Genomic DNA, 26,052 nt, shown 5'->3' on the forward strand with positions numbered 1-26,052 from the left:
TGTAGAGACTGTCCAGTTTGGCCAATGTACATGGCAGAGCGACAAGAATTATAACATTCAAAAACCAGTCGGAGAACACTTCAATCTCTTTGGTCACTCGATTACAGACCTAAAAGTGGCAATTCTTCAACAAAAAAACTTCAAAAACAGACTCCAACGAGAGACTGCTGAATTGGAATTAATTTGCAAACTGGATACAATTAACTTAGGCTTGAATAAAGACTGGGAGTGGATGGGTCATTACTCAAAGTAAAACTATTTCCCCATGTTTATTCCCCCCTCACCCCGCACTGTTCCTCAGACGTTCTTGTCAACTGCTGGAAATGGCCCACCTTGATTATCACTACAAAAGGTTCCACCTCCCCATCCCCCCCGCTCTCCTGCTGGTAATAGCTCACCTTAAGTGATCACTCTCGTTACAGTGTGTGTATGATAACACCCATTGTTTCATGTTCTCTATGTATATAAATCTCCCCACTGTATTTTCCAGTGCATGCATCCGATGAAGTGAGCTGTAGCTCACAAAAGTTTATGCTCAAATAAATTTGTTAGTCTCTAAGGTGCCACAAGTACTCCTTTTCTTTTTGCGAATACAGACTAACACGGCTGCTACTCTGAAACCTGTCTTCCCCTTGTTTGTGAATCACTCTGGGTCTTAGGTGGGAGACTGGCATATGGACTCAGAGTGACGCAGCAGCAGGCGTGCCCAGAGACAGAAACTTAGATACTAAGGGAGGTTTTACCTTGAAAACTTGAGTTCAGGTGCTTACAGCATTCAGCTTTGTAGCTCACAGTGGAGCCTAAAACTGGGTCTGAGGCACCTAAACCCAGGACTTAGGAGTTGTTTGCACTTGAAATGCAGAGCAGGCTTTAAGGTAAATGAGAATCTGGCCCAGTTGTTCTACATTCTTTAAGACACCATGTGCCATTTAACACAGATCTAGTGTATCTGTGTCCACAAACCTCTCAGGCTCAGATCATAGCATTTATATGAAAAGAGCAAAGGATAAAGAGCAGCAATGAAGCATCACATTTGGAATCAGAGACACGTACATATGAAAACAATTATAAAGCCAGTGCTCTAGGGTGCATGCACATTTTTGATACTCCACCCTCAGGCTGTATAACTACAGTGTCTTCTCCAAAATTAAAATGTCCGGAGTCAAAGACTGCACACTAGTTTCTGTGAGGAGAACGGGGGAAGATTAAAAAAAAAGTGGGAGTGGTACGGTCATTGTATCAGGACAGTATTTTTTTCCCAGATATAAGCCATAGGTTGCAGACTGCATGAAGCTCTTTGACACACACACGCACACACACACTTGGACGCACACACCCACCACATACCCACCAAGCCAAAGGTTGCAGACTACATGAAGCTATTGGACACACAGAAACACACAACATTTATTTGGAGAGCTCAAGGTAAGTTAAGTGCCAAATGATGGAATTTCCATCATTTCAAATGTAATGTTTCCTATTCATTTTACCTGAACTCTGAATTTCCTGGGTTTCTAACAGTTGTTTTTTGACAACTACAATGTTCTTGTAATTTTTTCCACTTTCAAACTTGTTGCTTTTGTTTTTCTCCAAAACTACAAATTAACTTTTAAAAAGTATTGAAGAAATATAGCACTTAGTTCTGCATTAAGGATGGGATTCAAAATAGAGGGCTCTGTCTATTTTTAAAGGCCCTGATCCTGCAATCAGTACTTAACTTTTTACCCATGAACAGGCTCATCAAGTGAGCAAGATTAACACAAGCATAACTGCTTGCAGGATTTGGTCATAAAGATCATGTTCTCAGTCTTTCAGTGAGATCTGCACAAACCTGGGATCTCATTGCAGGATCAGGATCCTTATTACCATCAGTAGACAGTCAATTTCAACATATAATGCTGTAAAATGAAGTAATAATGTGTTAAAACTTATTCCTTAACATAAGCTAAACATGTACAATTATGTAACACATTTCTACAAGTGAGTGTCGTATCTATATTGTTTCATGTAGATATGTGTCCTTTGGTTTTATAATTATTTTTAAAAAAGGTAACATAAATTACAATAGCAAAAGTACAAAATAAGTTTGAGCAGCCAGTCTGGGGTTCCCTGGTAGAAAAATTATTTTGAGGAAGTAGGGGAAACAAGTATTGTTTCCAATAGGTACTGATTCTTTATAATTTTTATGTATATAAGGAGATCAGAGGGTGATTGTTGACTATTATGCAGGAGAGGTTTTCAACACATTGCATAGATTGGTCAAAGTATTTATCAGCATGAATGGCAAAAGTTTGGATTGTTTTTCTTTCTTTTTTTAGGAATAATCACATTATATACTGTCTGTACTGTACAGCTACAGTTTTCTTAAAAAAAAATTCTTCAGTTAGAAAGAGTTGTTGAAAACCTTGGTCCACAAACTAGGAACTCGAATCAATAAAAGCTTCTAATGTCAATAATATGAATTCTTGGTTCAAAAAATGGAATTGTATTATTGGGGGAAGAAAGTACATCTACTAGAACACCCATATTCTACTAATGAATTTTCTTCTGTGGTGTAAGTTTTTTAAGCTTTTCTAATACCAGTCAGGCTCAGGGATGTGTTGGGCAATTTGTGCCTCTCCAGGACAATCAGAGGGATCAAAAACTGTTAAAACTTCTATGAAGTATAAAGAAATGTTATGGCCAGTCCTGCCAAGTCACACTCATTTGGAGGCAGACTCCCTCATTTTGGATTAATTTTATGGTATTCCAAATATCTAATTCTTGGGGTGAAAGCCTGAGCTGAGTGTTTTAATGAGGCATTTTAAAAGCTAACTGATATTTTTGAAATTGCAGTCACTCAAACTGTCATAGCTTGACAGCCCTGAATGTCACACTGTAAAGTTTATAGCACGTAATGTTTGAGAACCAAGGGAGAAAATGTACCCACTTAATTTTAGTTCATGCTAAAAGTGTAAAGCATTTACCTGACTGCTGGCAATACACTCAAATACAGTTGGAAAGTATTGTTAATGTCGTCTGCCAAAACTGACAAATGTACATTTCCCCAATCACATTACTAAGATTATCTCAAACATCTATTAATCAAAGTTAACTCAAATACACTTTCCTCAAATATTTATAGTGCTTGTATTTCAAGACTGAGACAGTTTGTTCAATCTGTGAACAGGACACTTTTTATGTCAAAATAAAACATCTGGCTGTACAACTGTTTCTAATTAATTTCCGGCCTAGACTGAGCATTGGGGTTTGGCACCAATCTTCCTCCCAGAGTGCTGCCCAAATCCAGCTTCCAAGCAGCTAATCAAAGGCACTTGCAGCACCGGGGGAAGCAGTGTTGAAGCCGGTTTTGGCCAGCTCGGGGTTTTGCAAGCCCAGTGGGTCTGTCTGTCTGTGGAACTCTCGTAGAGAACGTCAAACTTCCTCAGTCACTGCCTGCGATCTAAACATGCGTGCCCAGGGGTTCCTCAAGTTGGTGATGCTGCTGGCTGCTTCGTTTCTAACTCTGCTGCCTGCAATTCCTCAAACTTTCTCCCTGGCCCTGTGGTAAGTTTTGTCTTTTAAATTAATGGGTTTATTTAGCAATTGCCTTACAGGCTGGACTTTAACTGGTAACAAGATGCAACAAACAACAAAAATCTAAAATCTTGTGTATATCATACAAGAAAGGATGGAGTATTTTCAACCTGTTGCTATTATCTGTTGAAAATTAGTCACATAATGTATAATACCCATACACATTGTGTATATATATAATGCAAAGTTATGTGTGCACTATATTGTAGTTAGGATCACAAATGTGTATAGTATAAACTACATTGGATCACATAGTTTATGTAGAAATGAATCTTTCATTATGCATGCAAAACTTAAAACAGGTATCTATGGGGAAAAGCTAAAAGATAGCTTCTGCTGGATCCTGATGATTTTTGTACCCAACTCTCCAAATTCAACAGGCTAAATAGAGAGTAAATCCAGCCACTCCTAGTGCACCAAACATCCTGGATCTGGTTACATCCTGGAGCAATGGCACAAAACCCCCCCAAAACTAACCCACCAACAGCACAAAACCCACCCATCAGATCTAGAACCTAGCTCCTGCTGGATTCAGCAAAATTTTGGCCTCAATGCACATAAATTCTAATGCCTGAGGGATGCTATTACTGCACCAATAAATCTGGACCTCCAAATCATCCTGGTCTAATGGTGCTGCCCATGCCTAGATCTCACACCTGGGTCTGAATAGGCTTTTATCCCAACCCTCCACCCCAAAATCCTAATGCCACCACAGGCAACATGTTTAGATACCCCGATGCATCTTAAAAATCCAGACCCTGCTGCACTCCAGTATAATAGAGCAACAAAAATTCAGATTTGACATCTGGCTGCTGCTGGATCTTGCCAAATTTGAGCCATTAACTCATAAATTGTACCATTCAATTAAAGAACAACTTTTACTTCAGTTATTTAAATAAATAAATTAAACAAATCTGGACCCAACATATCCAACATAACCCATAAAGGAAGCTTCAAAAATCTTAATTTGACATCTGTATCCTGCTATTTTTTGGCTTCATACCCTCCAGTTTTAATGTCTCAAATCCACCAGAATAATCCAAATCCAAATGTAATCTGTCATTTAACCAGGTATATCTACCAAATCTATCACAAATGTATGATCCCAGTGTAAGCTTGCAAATGGGTTCTCATCCCCTTGCAAAATAATTAAAATTCAATGTAATGTGTCCCAGTGGGTGACACACTGGATTAATAATAACCCAGTTGTTGACCTGCAGGCTCTCAAAGGGCAAAAATCATGGTGCTTTGAATTATTAGCTTCTGTGCTGCTATTATATGCTAAATAAACGGCTGTAAAACTGCAGGTAATACAAAAATAAAAAAGTTTTAAAGTAATGGGTAAATCCACTGCAACAGTAAGGATCTCTGTCCCAACTCTGATCTCATCCACTCTATTTAGGAGCACCTGACTTTGTCTGCAGCTTGTTGTCTTTGTTGTCCTCTGCAGGAGTGGCTCCCGCAGCATCTCCTCATGTAGACTGTCCCGTGCTGAGTCGGAACGCAGGTGTCATGTCCCAGGGGGAAAGTTGTGCAGTGGCAGAGGCCAATGTGACTGCGGTGTCTGCATCTGCCAAGTGACTGAGCCAGGCAAATACTATGGTCCGCTGTGCGAGTGCCACGAGTGGGTGTGTGAGATTTATGATGGCAAGACTTGTGCAGGTAAGGAAGCCACAGTATTCCAGGAGGCTTCCCCAGTGTGATGAGGCTGCTGCCCATTAGCTGGCATGCTCCTGGCATCTCTATGCACATCTTTGCCCGTTAGCAGGCTGATAGCTTCTCACACCAGTGGCAACTCTGTACACTACAACTACTGGTATGTTAGGGGACATAGCAGAGTTACATTTTTAGAGTGTAGACAGGACTGTAAATGTGTTCTTGGCTATGGCTTTTGTCTGTTCGCTGACACATCAAAGCTTTTAGTGGGGCTTGGGAATGCAGTTAAGGCATCATGTCTCCCACAACATTATATATGTTATAACTGGATCCCCTTGACTAGTTGTACCTGTAGCCTATACAAGCCCATAGGAGGTTCCTCATGGTGGAGGCATTGCAAATCCATTTTCAGTCAGATAAATGAGCAGATCCTGCTTGTGTTACACATGTGAGTAGCTCTGTTACTTTCATTGGAACTACTTATGTGAGGAAGGAGAACACAATTTGAGCCCCCATGGAAACTTTCCCAGGGCCGCACAGAGGTTTTTGGCGGCCCGAGGCAAAATCTGAAACTGTGCCCTCCCTTCACTGTACCAAAAAACCCAGTGTACAGAAACAGGAAGGGGCAGGGTGGTTGGAGAGTGAGCATACTCTGCACTTACCCTAGAGCAGCGGCTCCTGTCCTGACGGGCTGGGCCTAGCTCGCCACTCTTGGCATTTCCACCTGGTGCATAGGATCGCAGCACCACTTAGGTTTGGCCTGGCTGCCCCACATGACCAAGAGGCAGCCAGGCCAAACCTGAGTGGCTCTGTGATCCTGTCATAACCACATTCAGTTTGGGGACCCTCTCAAACAGGGGCCCCGGGCAAACTGCCCCTTTTGTTGCCCTCCCTTGGCAGCACTGCCTTTATGTAGGGCTGTAAATTAGTTCTGAGCACTGCTTCACTTGTCAGTTCTGCTTGCTTTCACCCTCCAGTGGATATAGAACAGCAACTTTGTAGTTGGGGAAAGACCACTATAAGAGTTACACCCTAAAAATGCACCTGCTTTTATTATTAACCATCTGTATGTCTCTCTAAGTATACATGTCACTTTACAAAATATGGACTAAGGCAGCATAGGCAAATTCTGCTTTTAGATAAATGCACATTAATTCCATTGACTTCAATGGGAGACACGTGCATGTATATTTCTGACGCATAATTTGGGCTCGTGATCACAGGAACATGCTCAAATGGTTTCCATCTAACTTTGTCACTTTTGCATCTTTCCAGCTGTCTTAGTTTAAGTTTCTGAACTGTTTTCATCAGATTGGGGAATTTTTTAGCAGCTGCAAAATAGGATGTGAGAAAAGAAGAGGAAGAATGAATGTTATCTCCTCACATTCCTAAGGAGATGCACCCTGATGATGCATCTTGATGAAAGAGGGGCCACAAGGGAAATTCATTTCAAGTGTCTCTGCCTAAACATCTTAAGCAGTTTTGCATAAACGTGTCATCTTTTCAGGCCAAAACCCACAATTAGGTCAGTGGGAATGTTACAGGAATTCTGTTAGTAACATGATAATACAAATGCATTCCAGCAGTGGGTTTGGCAAATTTTATAGGAAAAAAAAACCTTATTTTAGCAACAGTGTAGTTAAGAATAAGAAGTCCAATAATAACATGAAAAGATCAAGAGTGGTGTTATAAGAAAAATATTTGTACTTGGCACCTGAGACACAAGTTTCATGGAGAATGTGCTTAATATGCACCCTGCTCAGCAGTGCAAGATTAGTTACGCAAGTAATTTAGGGGAGCACAGGTACATTTATTATGTGGTTTGTTCTCTCCAATCTAGATCTTCTGATGCATCTTTATTTTTAAAAAGCTGCAGCTTGGTATTGCAACTTCACTAAATGTAGAAGTGGGGTGGTCATTTGGAATGAAAGTGAAAGCTACTCATATTTTAAGATTTCATTTCAAATCCAACTGCTCTAAAATTTTGTTACTGTTGGCTTCCCCTTTGCCCCCCACCTGCTAATGCCACCATCGGTAGCTGAGAGCTTCATTAGTGGTTTAGTTGGAAGGGGAGAACTGAGACTGAGATTCTTCTAATAATAAAAATAATATTTAGCACTTATGTAGCACTTTACATGTTCAAACTTTAATTCATTAATCATCAGAAGACCTGACAGTGGCCTTTTCTACTCTGAGCTGTGAGAACTGAGATATGAAACTATTTAATTGCAGCTCTCTGCCTTAATTGCACTATAGATAGGACAAGAAAGATGAAGGGCCTCATCTTCAGAGCTGCTGAGCATCTACAGCTCCCACTGACTTCATCTGGAGTTTAGGGTGCTCAGAACTTCTGAAAAGCATGCATGAAAGATTTGCTCAATGCCAAACAGCAGGTCAGTGGCACAGCCTTGATTATAATTCTGGATCTCTGGGTTTCCAGTCATATTTTCAGTCCACTAGGCTACACTGCATTTTTATCCAGTTAACATTTTGTGTGGGTTTTAATAAAGATGTGATGCACACGTGGTCTTTATTTCCAGACCAAGTCACATGACATGGGGCAAGGTTGTATAAATGTATAGCCCTGTCACTTGTCAGGTGTCAGTATATACTCACTCCAAAAGCTACTGTTACATCTTCTTTAAAAATAATCAAATGTAAATAAAACATAGTATGATCAAAACCAATAACCAGAAACTAATGCATACTAATAGAGGTACTCTTTCCGACTTAATTCAAATAGATCTATACCAACCTTGAACCAAAGATGATAAATACTTTCAAGTGTACTTCTTCTGTTCTGTCCTCTTCCTATAAAATTTAAGGTCTCTCTGGATATGTCATAGTTTCTGCATTTGGGCCAAATGATGGAAACACAGTGTTGTGACTCTGACAGATACTCATTTGTTTCTCAGGATCTGATTCTGAGGATAATTTTGTGTTTAAAAATGATTGAAGATTGACTCCCACAGCTTTGAGGAAGCTCTCTTTGAGGAAGTGATGGATTTTTTAAAAGTACCATACTAGAAAGATTTCAGAGTAGCAGTCGTGTTAGTCTGTATTCTCAAAAAGAAAAGGAGTACTTGTGGCACCTTAGAGACTAACAAATTTATTAGAGCATAAGCTTTCGTGAGCTACAGCTGTAGCTGTAGCAGGCAGCTGTAGCCTGCCTCTTTTATTGGTCTTGTATTTGGCTGTGTTTCAGAGATGCTGCTCTGTTCTGGGCTACTTGGAGAGCCTGGCCTCTTCGGTTGGCTTCTCTCACACCAGCTACACCAAGGTTTTCCTGATAATTTTCCTTTAATTTTCCTGATATCTGCTGGGAGAGCAATACAGCGGTGCATAGACAATCCAGGAAGTTTTTGGAAAGCGTAGGGGACAATTTCCTGGTGCAAGTGCTAGGGGAGCCAACTAGGGGGAGCGCTTTTCTTGACCTGCTGCTCACAAACCGGGTAGAATTAGTGGGGGAAGCAAAAGTGGATGGGAATCTGGGAGGCAGTGACCATGAGTTGGTTGAGTTCAGGATCCTGACGCAGGGAAGAAAGGGAAGAAAGGTAAGCAGCAGGATACGGACCCTGGACTTCAGGAAAGCAGACTTTGACTCCCTCAGGGAACAGATGGCCAGGATCCCCTGGGGGACTAACATGAAAGGGAGTCCAGGAGAGCTGGCTGTATTTCAAGGAATCCCTGTTGAGGTTACAGGGACAAACCATCCCGATGAGTCGAAAGAATAGTAAATATGGCAGGCGACCAGCTTGGCTTAATGGTGAAATCCTAGCGGATCTTAAACATAAAAAAGAAGCTTACAAGAAGTGGAAGGTTGGACATATGACCAGGGAAGAGTATAAAAATATTGCTCGGGCATGTAGGAAAGATATCAGGAGGGCCAAATCGCACCTGGAGCTGCAGCTAGCAAGAGATGTCAAGAGTAACAAGAAGGGTTTCTTCAGGTATGTTGGCAACAAGAAGAAAGCCAAGGAAAGTGTGGGCCCCTTACTGAATGAGGGAGGCAAGCTAGTGACAGAGGATGTGGAAAAAGCTAATGTACTCAATGCTTTTTTTGCCTCTGTTTTCACTAACAAGGTCAGCTCCCAGACTGCTGTGCTGGGCAACACAAAATGGGGAAGAGATGGCCAGCCCTCTGTAGAGATAGAGGTGGTTAGGGACTATTTAGAAAAGCTGGACGTGCACAAGTCCATGGGGCCGGACGAATTGCATCCGAGAGTGCTGAAGGAATTGGCGGCTGTGATTGCAGAGCCCTTGGCCATTATCTTTGAAAACTCGTGGCGAACGGGGGAAGTCCCGGATGACTGGAAAAAGGCTAATGTAGTGCCCATCTTTAAAAAAGGGAAGAAGGAGGATCCTGGGAACTACAGGCCGGTCAGCCTCACCTCAGTCCCTGGAAAAATCATGGAGCAGGTCCTCAAAGAATCAATCCTGAAGCACTTAGAGGAGAGGAAAGTGATCAGGAACAGTCAGCATGGATTCACCAAGGGAAGGTCATGCCTGACTAATCTAATCGCCTTTTATGATGAGATTACTGGTTCTGTGGATGAAGGGAAAGCAGTGGATGTATTGTTTCTTGACTTTAGCAAAGCTTTTGACACGGTCTCCCACAGCATTCTTGTCAGCAAGTTAAGGAAGTATGGGCTGGATGAATGCACTATAAGGTGGGTAGAAAGCTGGCTAGATTGTCGGGCTCAACGGGTAGTGATCAATGGCTCCATGTCTAGTTGGCAGCCGGTGTCAAGTGGAGTGCCCCAGGGGTCGGTCCTGGGGCCCGTTTTGTTCAATATCTTCATAAATGATCTGGAGGATGGTGTGGATTGCACTCTCAGCAAATTTGCGGATGATACTAAACTGGGAGGAGTGGTAGATACGCTGGAGGGGAGGGATAGGATACAGAAGGACCTAGACAAATTGGAGGATTGGGCCAAAAGAAATCTAATGAGGTTCAATAAGGATAAGTGCAGGGTCCTGCACTTAGGATGGAAGAATCCAATGCACCGCTACAGACTAGGGACCGAATGGCTCGGCAGCAGTTCTGCGGAAAAGGACCTAGGGGTGACAGTGGACGAGAAGCTGGATATGAGTCAGCAGTGTGCCCTTGTTGCCAAGAAGGCCAATGGCATTTTGGGATGTATAAGTAGGGGCATAGCGAGCAGATCGAGGGACGTGATCGTTCCCCTCTATTCGACACTGGTGAGGCCTCATCTGGAGTACTGTGTCCAGTTTTGGGCCCCACACTACAGGAAGGATGTGGATAAATTGGAAAGAGTACAACGAAGGGCAACGAAAATGATTAGGGGTCTAGAGCACATGACTTATGAGGAGAGGCTGAGGGAGCTGGGATTGTTTAGTCTGCAGAAGAGAAGAATGAGGGGGGATTTGATAGCTGCTTTCAACTACCTGAAAGGGGGTTTCAAAGAGGATGGCTCTAGACTGTTCTCAATGGTAGCAGATGACAGAACGAGGAGTAATGGTCTCAAGTTGCAATGGGGGAGGTTTAGATTGGATATTAGGAAAAACTTTTTCACTAAGAGGGTGGTGAAACACTGGAATGCGTTACCTAGGGAGGTGGTAGAATCTCCTTCCTTAGAGGTTTTTAAGGTCAGGCTTGACAAAGCCCTGGCTGGGATGATTTAACTGGGACTTGGTCCTGCTTTGAGCAGGGGGTTGGACTAGATGACCTTCTGGGGTCCCTTCCAACCCTGATATTCTATGATTCTATGATTCTATGATTCTAAGGTGGGGCAGAAGAGGTAGGAGTTGTGTTGCAGCATTGAAGTTGCAACTGCGCTTGCAACATTAGTGATGTTCCTGTGTCTTCTGTCTTGTGCACCTGACCTGAGAGGCTCCTGGCTGAGGGAGTGTACTCTGCACTGTGGGAAGGGATGGGATAAGAGAATTAAATAGCAAAAGGCTGAATTAAAAAGCAAAGGGTTTGACTGCTAGAAAATAAGGATTTTTGGAGATGTGAGGTAGAGGCCTTCTTAGTTGCCTGCCTGTCTCCTCAGCAAAGGCAGAAACTTCTGTCATGGCAGTTGACAGCTACCAATGGGTGAGGGGACCTGACCTACAATATGTAGAAGAATTGTGCATGTAACTTTCAGAGGAGAACTACTGTTCAGTGTAAAGGGAAGGGATTCCATGGAAGTAGGAATTTTACATTGGAAACATAGATACTGAAAGGAGTCTCTGTTTCCTAGCAAGAATTTTATAAGTTTAAGATTATTTCCATGTGGTGCTAAAACACTAAAGCTCATGAAAGCTTATGCTCTAATAAATTTGTTAGTCTCTAAGGTGCCACAAGTACTCCTTTTCTTTTTGTATTTATGACTGTTACCCTAAGATTTAGATGCCAATTACATTACCTACTAAATTGTCTAATTTAACAAAAAAGGGTAATCAAGGTTGTGGTCCACCCTAAAGGAATTGCCAGAGTATCGCCAGGGTGCTTGTCTCTGACCTGCAGAGGGCTCCACAAAGCAAGCTAGTCTTGCTAACCCCTGAAAGGACACGGATACAGCCTTCCGATCAAGGATAGACACACACGCAGAAATTCTTCAAAAACAGAAATAATACTTATTTAAAAGAGATAAAAAGTTACAGGAGATTTAGTAAAGGAAGAAAGAATGCATGAAATATAAGAAAATACAATAGAACTACATGCAGTAAAACAGCGCAGCAAAATAAAAGGCATAGACTACATAGAATAACTTATCACATATAAAAAAAACAATAGTTCAATGTAACATGCATATAGAGATCCCGCGTATACAAAGGCTTTTAGTTCTAGTGATACAATTGATTACAATACGATGTAATACGTGAGGCTTCTATATACACATATGAGCACATTCACAATTTAAAACAATTACTTAACATTAACATTAATACTTAACATTTAATACTTAATACGTTAATACCTAACATCAATTACCCATCCTGTGAGGGCAGAGCTCAGGCAGTCACAAAATGTGTAGGGGAGATCTCATTCAAACCACAGGCATCTGGCTTTATTTACAAGCAAAACCCATACATTCCTCAATAGTAAATCAAAGACTACACTTACTTCTACCATTCTTAAATCCCTCTGTATCATTGGTATGGTCTTTCTGTTCTGTCAAGGTTTACTGCTGCTTGTTTGGTGTTTGACAGCAATGACTGCGGCTAAGGAGAAAGCTGCCCTCTAGTGACAGAGATGGAAGCCCGTGCTGTCCAAAGGCTGCAGTCTTCTCCATTGGCTGGGTTGCTATGATAGCCATTACTAGGGCAACCTCAGGGTTCTGCTGCTGCTTGGTAGATGCTTCTTAGGCAGCAGTTTAAAGATGTTCTATTCTTCTTCTCAGGTGTCTTGCAGCTCTGTTCTTCTTAGGAACCCCAAACCCACTAAAAGTTCAGCCTAATGGGGGCTACCCTTATATACTGTGTGCACACTCAAGGTTTGATCCTTTCAGCCAATCAGCTTTCAACTTTCTAGCTCCTCCCTCAGCCCTTCCCTTGTGAGGTTAGCTTTAAGCCCCTCCTAGTCACATGTACCTACATGTGACCTATCATCCTCTTATAATATCATCTTTAAGCTCTGCCCCCGATGCCATCTTGGATTGTAGGGTTTTTTGCTGAGTCATTCCCCACAGGAAGTGGAAGTTCCTACTATCTCACAGGAAATTGAATTTCCTACTTTGTCACACTGTGTCTCTCAAAAATGAAATCTTCCATTATCCTCTATCTATATCCACCATTTTGGTTGGCCATGTTGGATTTTCTAAGTTTAAACTATCATTAATTTCTACTTAATTAAAGCCTTTATCTTAAAACTAATTACTATTTTATGCAGCCCAAAGGGTCCTGATACTGTTACCACTCTAATTATTTCAATTTGGGGGAAGTGAATTTTAAAGCATTTTAACCCCCTTCCAAGGTTTTACTGCAGGGTGCTGCAAGGTATTTCAAAACAGCTAAAGCAAAATCTCTTCATACATATCTTGCATCCTGTATTGCAGTTAAACACAAAGGGATTCATGGAACCAGGAAGACACATATACAGATCTAAAGTGGCACTGACCCTCTTATTGCTGCTTCAGAGCCTCATCTAGATTCTTCCTCTACTATCCACTTGTATTTAACTGCGCACATCAAAGTCACCTATCTTTTTGTGGTCAGTCTTTTTACTAGTCTATATAATAGAATCCAACTTTTCTATACTGAAAGGAAGTTTCTGGTTAGCACAAGCCACTGTCACATGTACAGTACATGCTGTTGAGACATATTAGGCAAAACATTTGTCGTTATGGTGATACATGCAAATAAATGGCAACAGTGTTGGCTTCATGTATCATATGATCTCAGTGCTTTCTTACAAGAACACGTGTTATATGAAAAGATCAGATGGCATAGCCTTAATTTCTGCAGGAATCTCAAATTGAATGAGATTTTGTTCATAATGAGTGAAGACATTTAGTTAATATGTATGTCTGTGATTAATGAAGATCACAAAGTTTAAATAAGCGTGAATTCTTATGGCCAACTACAGTGGAAACACTGTAGATAGTGCAATAAAATAGATCACAGAAGTTGTGTCCAGTGAATCGTGAGGCAGCAAAATTTCTTATCACATGGAATATTACGCTACCATTACTTAAAATCTATTGTCTGAATTTACATCAGTGTAAATAAGAACGAAATTTAGTCATATGTAAACAGAAAAATAAATGTAATAACTTATCTTTTTCTATACTGGAGTGCTTTTCAATAGGTGTAAATGAAATTATCATGAGTGCTGCAGGGGTGCCATTTAAGGAGGGCTGGGGGGCACCTGGCCCCCTGAGTTTCATACCACAGCAGAGCAGGGGTGCCATTTCAGATTTTGGTAGGTGTAACACACACACCCCCACCCTCCTTAAATGACTCCCCTATGGGCTAGCTCCATGGCACAGCATGTCAGGCTTGTGCTGCCAGACCCTGTACCCATTCTCCAGGGAGTGGCACCAGCAGGGGCTGTGCTTTGCAGAGGGAGAGCTGATCACGGTGCTGCAGGTGCTGGATGGCGGCTGGTGGGAAGGGCAGAAGGAAAATGGCTGCGCGGCTGGTTCCCAGTGAGCTATGTGTGGCTGCTGGAGGTTGGATACCAGCTGCTCTGAGTGCCTGGGGGGATGGGGCACAAGGAGGAGATGCAGGGGGCTAGGGCCATGAGGAAATGCAGGGCTTAGGGGAGAAGGGGCACAGGATGGGTTGGGGGAGTGCAGGAGGGGAGTGCAGCAGTTAGGGGAGAAGGGAAACATGAGCATCAGCACAGCTGCTAGGATGGTAAAGGGTGCACAAGTTGGGCCAAATGTGCTAGGTGCTATATGGATCTGGCACTCATTTGTGCTCAGCTCCATGGAACTGGGGAGATCCAGGCTGGAATTCCAGCTGAGGGGTCTGGCAAGGCACATTTTTCACTGCTGCTGATGAAATGATGGCCCTGTCACTCTCAAATGGATTTCAGATTACAGTGGCCAGCTTTTATTTGACCCTGTTCTATTCTCTAACAACCCTTTCACTGCACTGAACAGCTCACTGGGCCCTGGGATAGTGCAGGAGTAACGCAGGGAGGTACTGCTCTGTTATGACAGTTCCACAGCCTGTGGGAACCGCCATGTGTCACTGTGTTGCACACAACAGCCTTGGAGAACTTCACAGCTATGGCAGGTGCCTGTAGCCTGCACCAAAGCACAGGAACCTGATGCCTGAGCTAACAGAGAATCTCTGCTACCTGTTAGCAATGTAGGGCCCATGACCGCCAGGGAAACCACAAGAGGTACATGGTGCAAATACACACCAGCCTGTTCATTACACACTTGCCTAGATAGACATAGCTTGCCCTCAGAACCAGCTGTTCAGATGTTACTTCTGACATCAGTGTAAAAAATCTCTGTGCACCAAATGCTTCCACCCCGTACCTTCCACAGTCTTTGCTTGGGCTTGTCTGATATGGGATCTGGGGACCTGTCATTCCCAAATCCAGAATTCTCCCCCCCGAGAGCAACAGGCCCTTCAGTGACTGCAGCACCCCTGCCTCATATAGGATTTTATCTTGGCTATGGGGATTGAAATGGACTCCTTCCATTCCCAAAGCACAGGATCCTCCCCTCCACCAACTGAGCTGAACAAGGGTCTAAATAGTTTAATGGCAGGACACAGCCAAACAGTTCTGACTCCACCTCAAGGCTCAGGATTGGGAATATCTTGCTGTATTATCTCCTGGCTTTAATTGGTGTTTGTATATATAGTTTTCTTTCTTTATATAGGAATTAGATACAGTGCTCCTGTCAGCTAATTTCTAAGTTACTATCTGCAAAAAAACCTAGAGTTTTCAGGTTCCTAAATAGCCCCCGGAATCATAGTGAAAGTTGCGCTCTCCTACCAAAATCTGAAATGGCACCTCTGAAGTGTTAAGCCAAATTAGCCACTGGCATGAGCAGTTGCTGCTTCACTGAAAATCAATGGAGTTAGAATAGAAAGGTACAGAAAACTTGCATTCAAGAGTTTTAAAAGATCTGGCTGAGGAGTTCACTCAACCATTAATGTTGCTTTTCAATAAGTCTTGGAGCACTGGGGAAGCTAATATTATGCCAATTTTTAAAAGGGTAAAAGGGATGCCCTGGGTAGTTATAGACCTGTCAGCCTGACATTGATCTGGGGTAAAATAATGGAACAGCTGATATGGGACTTGATTAATAAAGAATTAAAGGAGGGTAAGGTGTTTAAAGAAAATCAACATAGGTTAATGCAAAATAGATCCTGTAAAATTAACTTGATTTTTAATAAGATTACAAGTTTGGCTGATAAAGGTAATAGTGTTGATATAATATACTTAAACATCTTTAAGGAGTTTCACTAGGCACCACATGATATTTTTATTAAAAAACTAGTATGATATAAAATTTAACACATTAAATGGATTAAAAACTGGCTAACTGATAGGTCTCAAAATGTAATTGTAAATGAGGAATCATCACTGAGAAGGTGTGTTTCCAAGGAGATCCCACAGGGATTGGTTCTTGGCCCTGTTCTATTTAATGTTTTTATAAGTGACCTGGAAGAAAACATAAAATCATCACTGGTAAAGTTTACAGATGACAAACAAACTGGGGGAGTGGTAAGTAATGAAGAGGGCAGATCACTGATACAGAGTGATCTGGATTGCTGGGTAAATTGGGTTCAAGCAAACAATATGTATTTTTTAATACTGCTAAATATAAATACATACATCTAGGAACAAAGAATGTAGGCCATACATACAGGACAAGGATTCTCTCCTGGGTTGCACTGAGTTTGAAAAAGATTTGGGGATTGTAGTGGATAACAACTGGATCGGTGCTTCCAGTATAATGCTGTGGCCAAAAGAGCTAATCTGATCCTGGGGTGCATAAACAGGGGCATCTCTAGTAGGAGTGGAGAGATTATTTAACCCCTGTATTTGGCACTGTTGTAACTGCCGCTGGAATCCTGTGTTCAGTTCTGGAGTCCACAATTCAAGAAGGATGTTGAAAAATAGAGTGCATTCAGAGAAGAGCCACAAGAATGATTAAAGGATTAGAAAACATGTTTTAGAGTGATAGACTCAATGAGTTCAATCTATTTATCTTAACAAAGAGAAAATTAAGGGGTGATTTGATTACAGTGTATAAGTACTTACATAGGGAACAAATATTTAATAATGGGCTCTTCAATCTAGCAGAGAAAGGTATAACATGATCAATAGCTGGAAGTTGAAGCTAGACAAATTCAGACTGGAAATAAGGTGTAAATGTTTAATGGTGAGAGTAATTAAAATTTACCAAAGGTTGTAATGGAGTCACCATCACTGACAATATTTAAATCACAATTGGATTTTTTTTTAAATATAAGCTTTAGGAATAATTTTGGGGACATTCTATGGCTTGTGTGATGCGGGAGTTCAGACTAGATCATCACAATGATTCCTTCTGGCCTTGGAATCTATGCATCTAGTAGTTGCATTGTGCCGATTTATGCCAGCAGTAGATTTGTCTCTTTCTCTATAGTTGTAGTCATTGTGACTACAGAGTGAGTAAATTCAATACCTTTTTTGAGGATGATTTAGCAACTTAAATTATGTTGCTTATAATAGACTTTAACATCTGCAAGTATTGGTATAGCCACATGCAGGAATCAAAATTATAAACTTTATGAAATACGACATGAGAACTCCTGATTGTGAGCAGTTTACAAGAAGAACAAAAATCCATGTACTTATATACAGAACTTAAGGATTTAGAGGAGCACTTAGAGGAGAAGAAAGTGATCAGGAACAGTCAGCATGGATTCACCAAGGGCAAGTCATGCTTGACTAATCTAATTGCCTTCTATGACGAGATAACTGGCTCTGTGGATGAGGGGAAAGCAGTGGACATGCTATTCCTTGACCTTTAGCAAAGCTTTTGATACGGTCTCCCACAGTATTCTTGCCAACAAGTTAAAGAAGTATGTGCTGGATGAATGGACTATAGGGTGGATAGAAAGCTGGCTAGATCATTGGGCCCAATGGGTAGTGATCAACGCTCCATGTTTAGTTGACAGCCAGTATCAAGCGGAGTGCCCCAAGGGTCGGTCCTGGGGCTGGTTTTGTTCAATATCTTCATTAATGATCTGGAGGATGATGAGGATTGCACCCTTAGCAAGTTTGCAGAAGACACTAAACTGGAGAGGTATCATAGAATATCAGGGTTGGACGGGACCTCAGGAGGTCATCTAGTCCAACCCCCTGCTCAAAGCAGGACCAATCCCCAATTTTTGCCCCGGATCCCTAAATGCCCCCTCAAGGATTGAACTCACAACCCTGAGTTTATCAGGCCAATGCTCAAACCACTGAGCTATCTCTCCCCCAGGTAGATACGCTGGAGGGATAGGATACAGAGGGACCTAGACAAATTAGAGGATTGGGCCAAAAAAAAATATGATGAGATTCACAAGGACAAGTGCAGAGTCCTGCACTTAGGACGGAAGAATCCCATGCACAACTACAAAGTAGGGACTGAATGGCTAGGCAGCAGTTCTGCAGAAAAGGACCTAGGGGTTACAGTGGACGAGAAGCTGGATATGAGTCAACAGTGTGCCCTTGTTGCCAAGAAGGCCAATGGCATTTTGGGATGTATAAGTAGGGGCATTGCCAGCAGATCGAGGGACGTGATCATTCCCCTCTATTCGACATTGGTGAGGCTTCATCTGGAGTACATGTCCAGTTTTGGGCCCCACACTACAAGAAGGATGTGAAAAAATTGGAAAGCATCCAGCGGAAGGCAACAAAAATGATTAGGGGACTGGAACACATGACTTACAAGGAGAGGCTGAGGGAACTGGGATTGTTTAGTCTGCGGAAGAGAAGAATGAGGGGGGATTTGATAGCTGCTTTCAACTACCTGAAAGGGGGTTCCAAAGAGGATGGATCTAGACTGTTCTCAGTGGTAGCGGATGACAGAATGAGGAGTAATGGTCTCAAGTTGCAGTGGGTGAGGTTTAGGTTGGATATTAGGAAAACCTTTTTCACTAGGAGGGTGGTGAAGCACTGGAATGCGTTACCTAGGGAGGTGGTGGAATCTCCTTCCTAGAAGCTTTTACGGTCAGGCTTGACAAAGCCCTGGCTGGGATGACTTAGTTGGGGATTGGTCCTGCTTTGAGCAGGGGGTTGGACTAGATGACCTCCTGAGGTCCCTTCCAACCCTGATATTCTATGATTCTATGATTTAGGAATAGTGGAAATTAAACTAAACAAACTAATGAATAATAAGAAATAGACAATGGACTTGATTATAAATATAAAAATAAATCTAATTTAATTTGTTATGATATGTGTAGTTATGTATCTATACAAATATATATTAAATGGCAAAAAACCCTTTTAATGCAGAGTTAAGTTTGCTGGGTGGTATATTGTCCCCTTGCAAGAACACTGAGTTGAGCAAAACTCAAAACGTCTGAAAACCAGGAAATGCAAAGTTGAGGTTGTCGATGCATAATTCATAGGTAAGGCTATGAGTCTGTCACATGAGTCACTGATTCTGTGACTTTCCGGGACCTCCATGACTTCTGCAGCTGCAGTGGGCCCGGGAGGCCTCAGAGCAGCGGGTGGCAGTCAGTCCCTGCCACAAGAGCAGAGGCCAGCAGTTGGCCCTAGGGGTCCCCCAGAGAAGTGGTGCCCCAGGAGCTGCAAAGTTTTAGTCAGGGGTATTTATAGTAAAAGTTATGGAGAAGTCATGATCCATGGATTTTTGTCCATGACTTTTACTAAAAATACCCATGACTAAATCTTAGCCTTATTCATAGGTGCATTAAAAGACAGTGTGATATTCATAAATGTACTCCAAGCACAACACAATTCCTAATAGCCCCCAAAACTTCAGGCACAGGTACAGCACAATCCAACACACTATGTTACTGTGGCTGATTGTTAAAGTGGTCTTTCAAGACCTCTGTCCTGAGCTCTTCTAAAGGCCCTTGTGTCTGGCTGATTAAACTTGCTAGAGAGCTGCTCTACCTCCGCTCTCTGGCAGCAACTTCCCCCTCTTTGCCTCCCGATATTACGCAGAACACAACAGGCAGCTATAACCACTTGGATATTTTTCACACTGAGACCATTTTGTGAGTAAACATCCCTTCAGTTCAGCAGAAGCACAATCATCTATTATTCTGCACCTGGTGGCTTGGTCGTTGAATTTTTCCTTGGTGCTGTCAAGGTGACCGGTCTATAGCTTCATAAGCCAGGGGATCAAGGATTAGGTTGGGTCCCCAGAATCACTACTGGAATTTCAACATTGCCAATGGTAATCCGCTGGTCAGGAAAGAATGCCCTTGCTTGCAGCTTTTGATCTTGTGTTCTTAAAGATGTACACATCATCCATCTTCCTTGATCAGCTCACACTGATAATGGTGAAGGATCCCCAGTGTTCACCAACACTTGCATAAGGGGTATATGCTGTCTATTGCCCCACTACAGTTCAGGAACTCCATTGCTGTACATCCATCAATGTCCTGCACATTGCTGAGAGCCACAGTCCTGTATAGATTAAATGATTAATGGCCCTAGACTCTTGCATGACAATGTCCTCCACTGTGGATTTTCCAAGTGCAAAATGATTGCCCATTGACTAGTAGCAATCCAGCATTGCAAGTTTCCATAGAACAATTGCCACATGTTTCTCAATTGTGGGTGCAGCTTTCATTCTAGTACACATGCACTGGAAGGCTGAAGTGAGCTTGGCACAAAGAATCAGGAATGTGGCCTTTGGTGTCCAAAAGTTCTGCAGCCATTGCTTATCTTGCCCCAAACTGGCATTAAAATGTGTTCCCACCGGTCAGTGCTCATTTCTTGGGCCCAGAAGCAACACTCCATAATCTGCAGCTGCTCCATGAATGCCACCAACAACTCTTGAATTGTTTTTCTCTGAAATTGTCCTTTAAGAAATCCCCATGTTCCCCATTGTTGCAGTACTTCCTGTGACTCAGCAAATGCCTGAGTTTGCAACGTTCATGACAATAGTGTAGAGCTCTGCAGGCTCCATACAAAAAAGGTGTGAAAATTATGGGATATGGATGGCATTATGGGATGGAGAAAGTTGCATGATAGGAAATTGAACCCTTACTCCTTGTCACTCCTGAATGACATCTTTCTTCCGATCATGCACTGCAAAATTTCCCCAAAAGACAGTGTGCTGGCAGAGCCATCCCATCCATAGGATGTACCAGGGCAACTGCCCCGGGCCCCATGCTTTGATGGGCCCTGCACTTCAGAACATGGGATCCAGGGCATCCTGGTGGGTTAGCAGGGGGGCCTGGTGCGGGTAGCAGCGAGCAACCCGGCCCTGGCTCACTCTCTCCCTCTGGCTCCCAGAATTGCTCAGGGGAGGGGACAGAAGCCGGAAAGAGGCAGAGTGGGGACCTGGGGGAAGGAGTGGAATGGTGGCGGGGAAGGGGTGGACCGGGCAGGAAGAGGAGGGGCGGGGCTGGGAAGAGATGGGGTGGGGACTTGGGGGAAAGGGTGGAGTGGGAGTGGGGTCTGGGCCAGAGGTGGGGGGTTGTCCCAGGCCCCACACCCCCCTAGGGATGGCCCGTGTGCTGGGCAGTAGCACATGGCACATTGAGATACCTACCCATGGCTCAACACACTGCATTGACATAAGCAATCCTGGTGAGTACACGTGGCACTGACAGAAGCAGCCAAGTATGCACACATATGAGCAATATATTAACTGTGGCAGCTTTACACCAATGTAACTTACATTGGACAAAGTTTGTTATATAGATATGGCCTAAGTGAGTGAGTGTACACCAGCATCTGGAACCTCCTGAATTTTATAGTGCCAAGGGCCAGTGTGAGTATGTCTCCCAAATGGGCAACTTTTTCCCCCACTCACATTTTTGTCCTTTAATAGTGTTTGATGGAATCCAGTTGGTGAGAGAGGATGAATTATAAAAGGAGGCAAAGACCTTGTACATTTCAACAATGGTGAGGTGACAGAATAAAAGTATGTGTATTATTGGGGCATACTGGGGCATTGCTGAAGAGGGTAGAATTAAGATTGCATGGGGAACCTTAAATCTGCATTTCCTGGTTTTCAGAAGTTTGAGTTTTGCTTGACTCAGCATTCTGCAAGGGGACGATATAACACCAACAACCTCAACTCTGCATTAATGCAGTTTTTTGCCATAGAATTTCCTAGTTTCTAAAACAGCAAAATATATGTTGTTGATAGGAGTTAGTAGTCATTTAGGTAGTTGTCTATCATTTCCACAGCCACAGTTAGCATACCAAGCCAATCACCCCTCTCTTCCCCCACATACAGGATGGTTAGGGTGCACTGGCAGAACTAGGGGGTGATATGGATCCCTCATCTGAGCCTCTAACCTCTCTCACCTCCCCTACCATACATTTCTATAACCCCCCATTCCTCACTTCAGCCTCAAACCCCCTCTCTATTCTCTGCACCTCCTAATACCTCTCCCTTCCCAGGAAGCATTCACATATCTTATTTTCCCCCTTCAGTAAAATTGCTGCCCATGATATGAAAATTGTAGCAACCTCCAGCCACTCAATTCAAAACTCCTTTTGCCTTAGGTGGGACTTGAAATTAATTTATCCTTAGTTACGTTAATGGAAGGGTGAGTTCACAGCAGCCAAGAGGTCTGTGGTTCAGCCAGTTGTCTGTACCCCTCTCAGCTTATCAGTAGAAGGCAGCAGAAGGAAACCCTTTTTGGTGGGGCCTGCATCTCAAGAACCCCTTGATTAAATGCTACTGCTACCCTACACCCGAATGAGGCCCTCAAAGTAATCTGAGGCTTGATCTACATTAGTGACTTATGTCGGTATAACTATGTCGCTGAGATGCTGTGGAAAACCCATACTCCGGAGTGATGCAGTATACTGACCTAACCCCCAGTGTAGACAGGAGGGCTTCTCCCTTCGACCGAGCTATGGCCTCTCATTGAAGTGGATTTCCTACATTGATGGGAGAAGCACTCTCATTAGCATAGGGAGCACCTCCAATGAAGTGCTACAGCGGTGCAGCTGCACTGATTCAGCATTTTAAGTGTAGACAAGCCTTAAGTAACTTCAGATTTTAGAGCACTTACAAAAGTCAAGTTTAAAGCATATAAAATGGCTGGAATGGAAACCTTCTAGCCATTTTCCTGTATCGGTGCAAGTTCATTGTAAAAAATGTACATTTTCTTAAATACTGTTCTTGCTTTGGGTCCCCCAAAGATTTAGTGGGTGTCATGCACTACCTTGGATAAAACTTGACAGCAATAGTTTGATTTCTAGCTCTGGACAAAAAAGGCCCCAAACACAGAATTATTTTAAAAATGACAATTTTTAGGGGCTTATATCTCCAGAACCCCTGGCTCAAATGACTCCAACTATTAATGTTACCCTGCACCTTCCTGAATTACCCCAAATTTCAAAGAAATCCAACAAAGCATGTCTATTTTAGAGGGCTTAGAATGGACAATCTTTAAACAGATGTTGTGATGCAACGTTAATTGTAGTGGTGCTCCCGTGCCACTATATTTGTCCTCCGAAACTGGTAGTTGCCCATATGCTGACAACAAAGTGCACAATATCAACTTGTCTAGATAGCATTGTTATAATCCACATTATTCCTGAATGCTCACAAATATCCTCAAATGGAAGCCATGCACATGTATTGAAAGGAGAATATACTGTAAGATTAACTCAATAAGTTTATGGAGAAGAGGGTATGATGGGATAACATGATTTTGGTAATTAATTGATCTTTAAATATTCATGGTAAATAGGCCCAATGGCCTGTGATGGGACGTTAGATGGGGTGGGATCTGAGTTACTACAGAAAATTCTTTCCTGGGTATCTGGCTGGTGAATCTTGCCTATATGCTCAAGGTTTAGCTGATTGCCATATTTGGGGTCAGGAAGGAATTTTCCTCCAGGGCAGATTGGAAGAGGCCCTGGGGGTTTTTCGCCTTCCTCTGTAGCATGGGGCACGGGTCACTTGCTGGAGGATTCTCTGCTCCTTGAAGTCTTTAAACCACGATTTGAGGACTTCAATAGCTCAGACATAGGTGAGAGGTTTTTCGCAGGAGTGGGAGGATGAGATTCTGTGGCCTGCATTGTGCAGGAGGTCGGACTAGATGATCATAATGGTCCCTTCTGACCTTAGTATCCATGTACCACTGTATCACTGAAATGGATATGAGGAAGAAAAACACAATATAGCATTGCATCACCTGTATATTCAATTAGAACACATTGTTGGCTTGTATACAAGCCAAGCAGCACCCATAAATGTTAGTGTGAGTTTCATGGGTCAGGCCCCATGCATAGGTTTAAGGATAGCATGCTCAAAGGAGGAGGCTTGGGGCTTTCATGAAAAAATGGGGACACCATTTTTTGCTGGTTGTTGATAAAATCATTGATCGAATGTGGACATCTGCTACTCAGGTGCAAATGGCTAACTAGGTATCTAAATGGGCATTTATGCATGCATAATCACAGTAATTGCAGAGGGACCTCAAGACACCTCCTTTCAAAATGTGATCCTGAGAAGTATATGTTACATATACAGCTATCTCTGCTATAAAATTTTGGACCTGACACTGCAGCATTTGCATATCCAAAACTCTCATTGAATTCTGTGGGAGTTTGAGCTGTACCATAGCTACAGGATTGGGCTCTTGATATGAGAAAACAATGTTTGATACAAATACTAACTCTCACTAAGCAACACTTAGTAATTGAAGGATATATTATACTATCTCATCTCCCCTTTTGTTCTATGTGTATGCAATGCTGTGAGGAGGGTTAGTATGAGTTGCAATGTCTTCAGCATGCCCACGACACCCAATTTATATTCCATATCTTTAACTGCTGTGTCAGTGAAATGACTTACTTGGCATATAATAGAGACTGTGGGGTGTATGGGAATAACTAGCTGAGATTCAGTACATAATGGGCTAAGGTATGTTTGTAAAGTAGGGAGGAATAAGGTTGAGGAAGCAAATAGATACAGCCTTTGCCACAGTTATCTATGTCATTGTCACCCTGACTTTGAATTGTTGCAGTGTCATTTCTCCATGGGAACACATTTAGAAACTGCAGCTAGTGCCGAATACACCAGGCCGTATAGTGAGCACTGTTTCCGACAAGAAGCACACTGCACTGTTGCTCTGGGACCTTACTGGCTGTCAGTTGATTAGGGACAAAATTCAAGGAATTGGTTTTGACCTAAAATATTTGGGTTAGGGATGTAAATATTGATTGAAAAAGTTAACCAGTTAAATGATTACAATTATATCATTTAACTGATTAACCGTTAACCGAGGTCACTTTAGCCAGCCAGCACGGGGCAGCCGGGGCTGGAGTCATGCTGACTCCTAGCAGCATCAGCTCATGCACTATGTGGGAAAGAGGGGGGACACTTTCTGACTGAGGGAGACCGGGAGTCTCTGCCTGGGTGGCTAGGATGAGCAGGAAGTGGAACGGGGTCCCTGCAAGGGGGCAGGGACTGGAATTGTGTCCCACCTGAAATGTCTGAATTGGTGTAACTGCTGCAGACCTTTTAAAGCCAAGTGTTCAGAGCACTGGAATCGAGAAGGAGCACCTGCTTGAGCAGGAACAAGGCTTGCTGAGGGAAGCAGGTTATAAAAGCTCCCTGTTCTTAGTATGAGGGTGGAGCTGGTTGCCAGTGGACTCCCAAGCATGAGAGGAACCAGGGGAAAGGTCACAGCATTGAGATCAGAACAGATGAGCATTCCTCTCCATTGGGCCTGCGCCTGGAGTCCAGTGCAGAAGCAGGGATTGGGTGCCACTGCACTACAGTTATTTTGCCTGATTGAATCCCTGTTGCATACTGGGGGATATGGCAGGATTATCAAACCTAGGGGAGGGATAAGGAAATTGTTTGTTTCATTCAGGACTTCTGTTTGTGCCCATAAGGAGAAGACTTTTTTTGGCTTTTACTAGAGGGTCCAAAGTACCAGAGCAATCTAATCACTTGTAGTACATTGTTGTTGGAAGTTAAACTGAGGCACGGACAACTGAGGCATGGACACTACTGGACACCAGAGGCATATGGCTGCACCCTCACAGTCAGGTACTAACCTTTTGTATTATAGGAAGAAAGAATTGTATTTCTTATAAACAGTACTTCCTTCCAGAATTACTTTGTTCAGAAGCCTCATTTGCAGCAGGGTGTATGTACTAGGCTGTAGGTGGGAGGTGAATTGGCCACAACACCTTCAGAATTTGAGTTCTCCTAAGAAGAACACAGCTTTAACGGACCTGCA

General features: G+C 42.8%; 1 protein-coding gene across 1 annotated transcript in view; it reads left to right on the forward strand.

Annotated features, from left to right (window-relative positions):
- The first annotated feature begins 1,244 nt into the window (after nucleotides 1–1,244).
- The window catches only part of ITGBL1 (integrin subunit beta like 1), a 246,213-nt gene continuing 221,405 nt past the window's right edge, over nucleotides 1,245–26,052 (forward strand). Inside the window, 3 exon segments of the mRNA XM_038373930.2 lie at nucleotides 1,245–1,425; nucleotides 3,235–3,546; nucleotides 5,027–5,238. Coding sequence (XP_038229858.2) covers nucleotides 3,449–3,546; nucleotides 5,027–5,238 — 310 coding nt within the window. The 5' untranslated portion in view covers nucleotides 1,245–1,425; nucleotides 3,235–3,448.

This window comes from Dermochelys coriacea, chromosome 1 (genome assembly GCF_009764565.3).
Source record: "Dermochelys coriacea isolate rDerCor1 chromosome 1, rDerCor1.pri.v4, whole genome shotgun sequence".
NCBI classification, from domain to species: Eukaryota; Metazoa; Chordata; order Testudines; family Dermochelyidae; genus Dermochelys; species Dermochelys coriacea.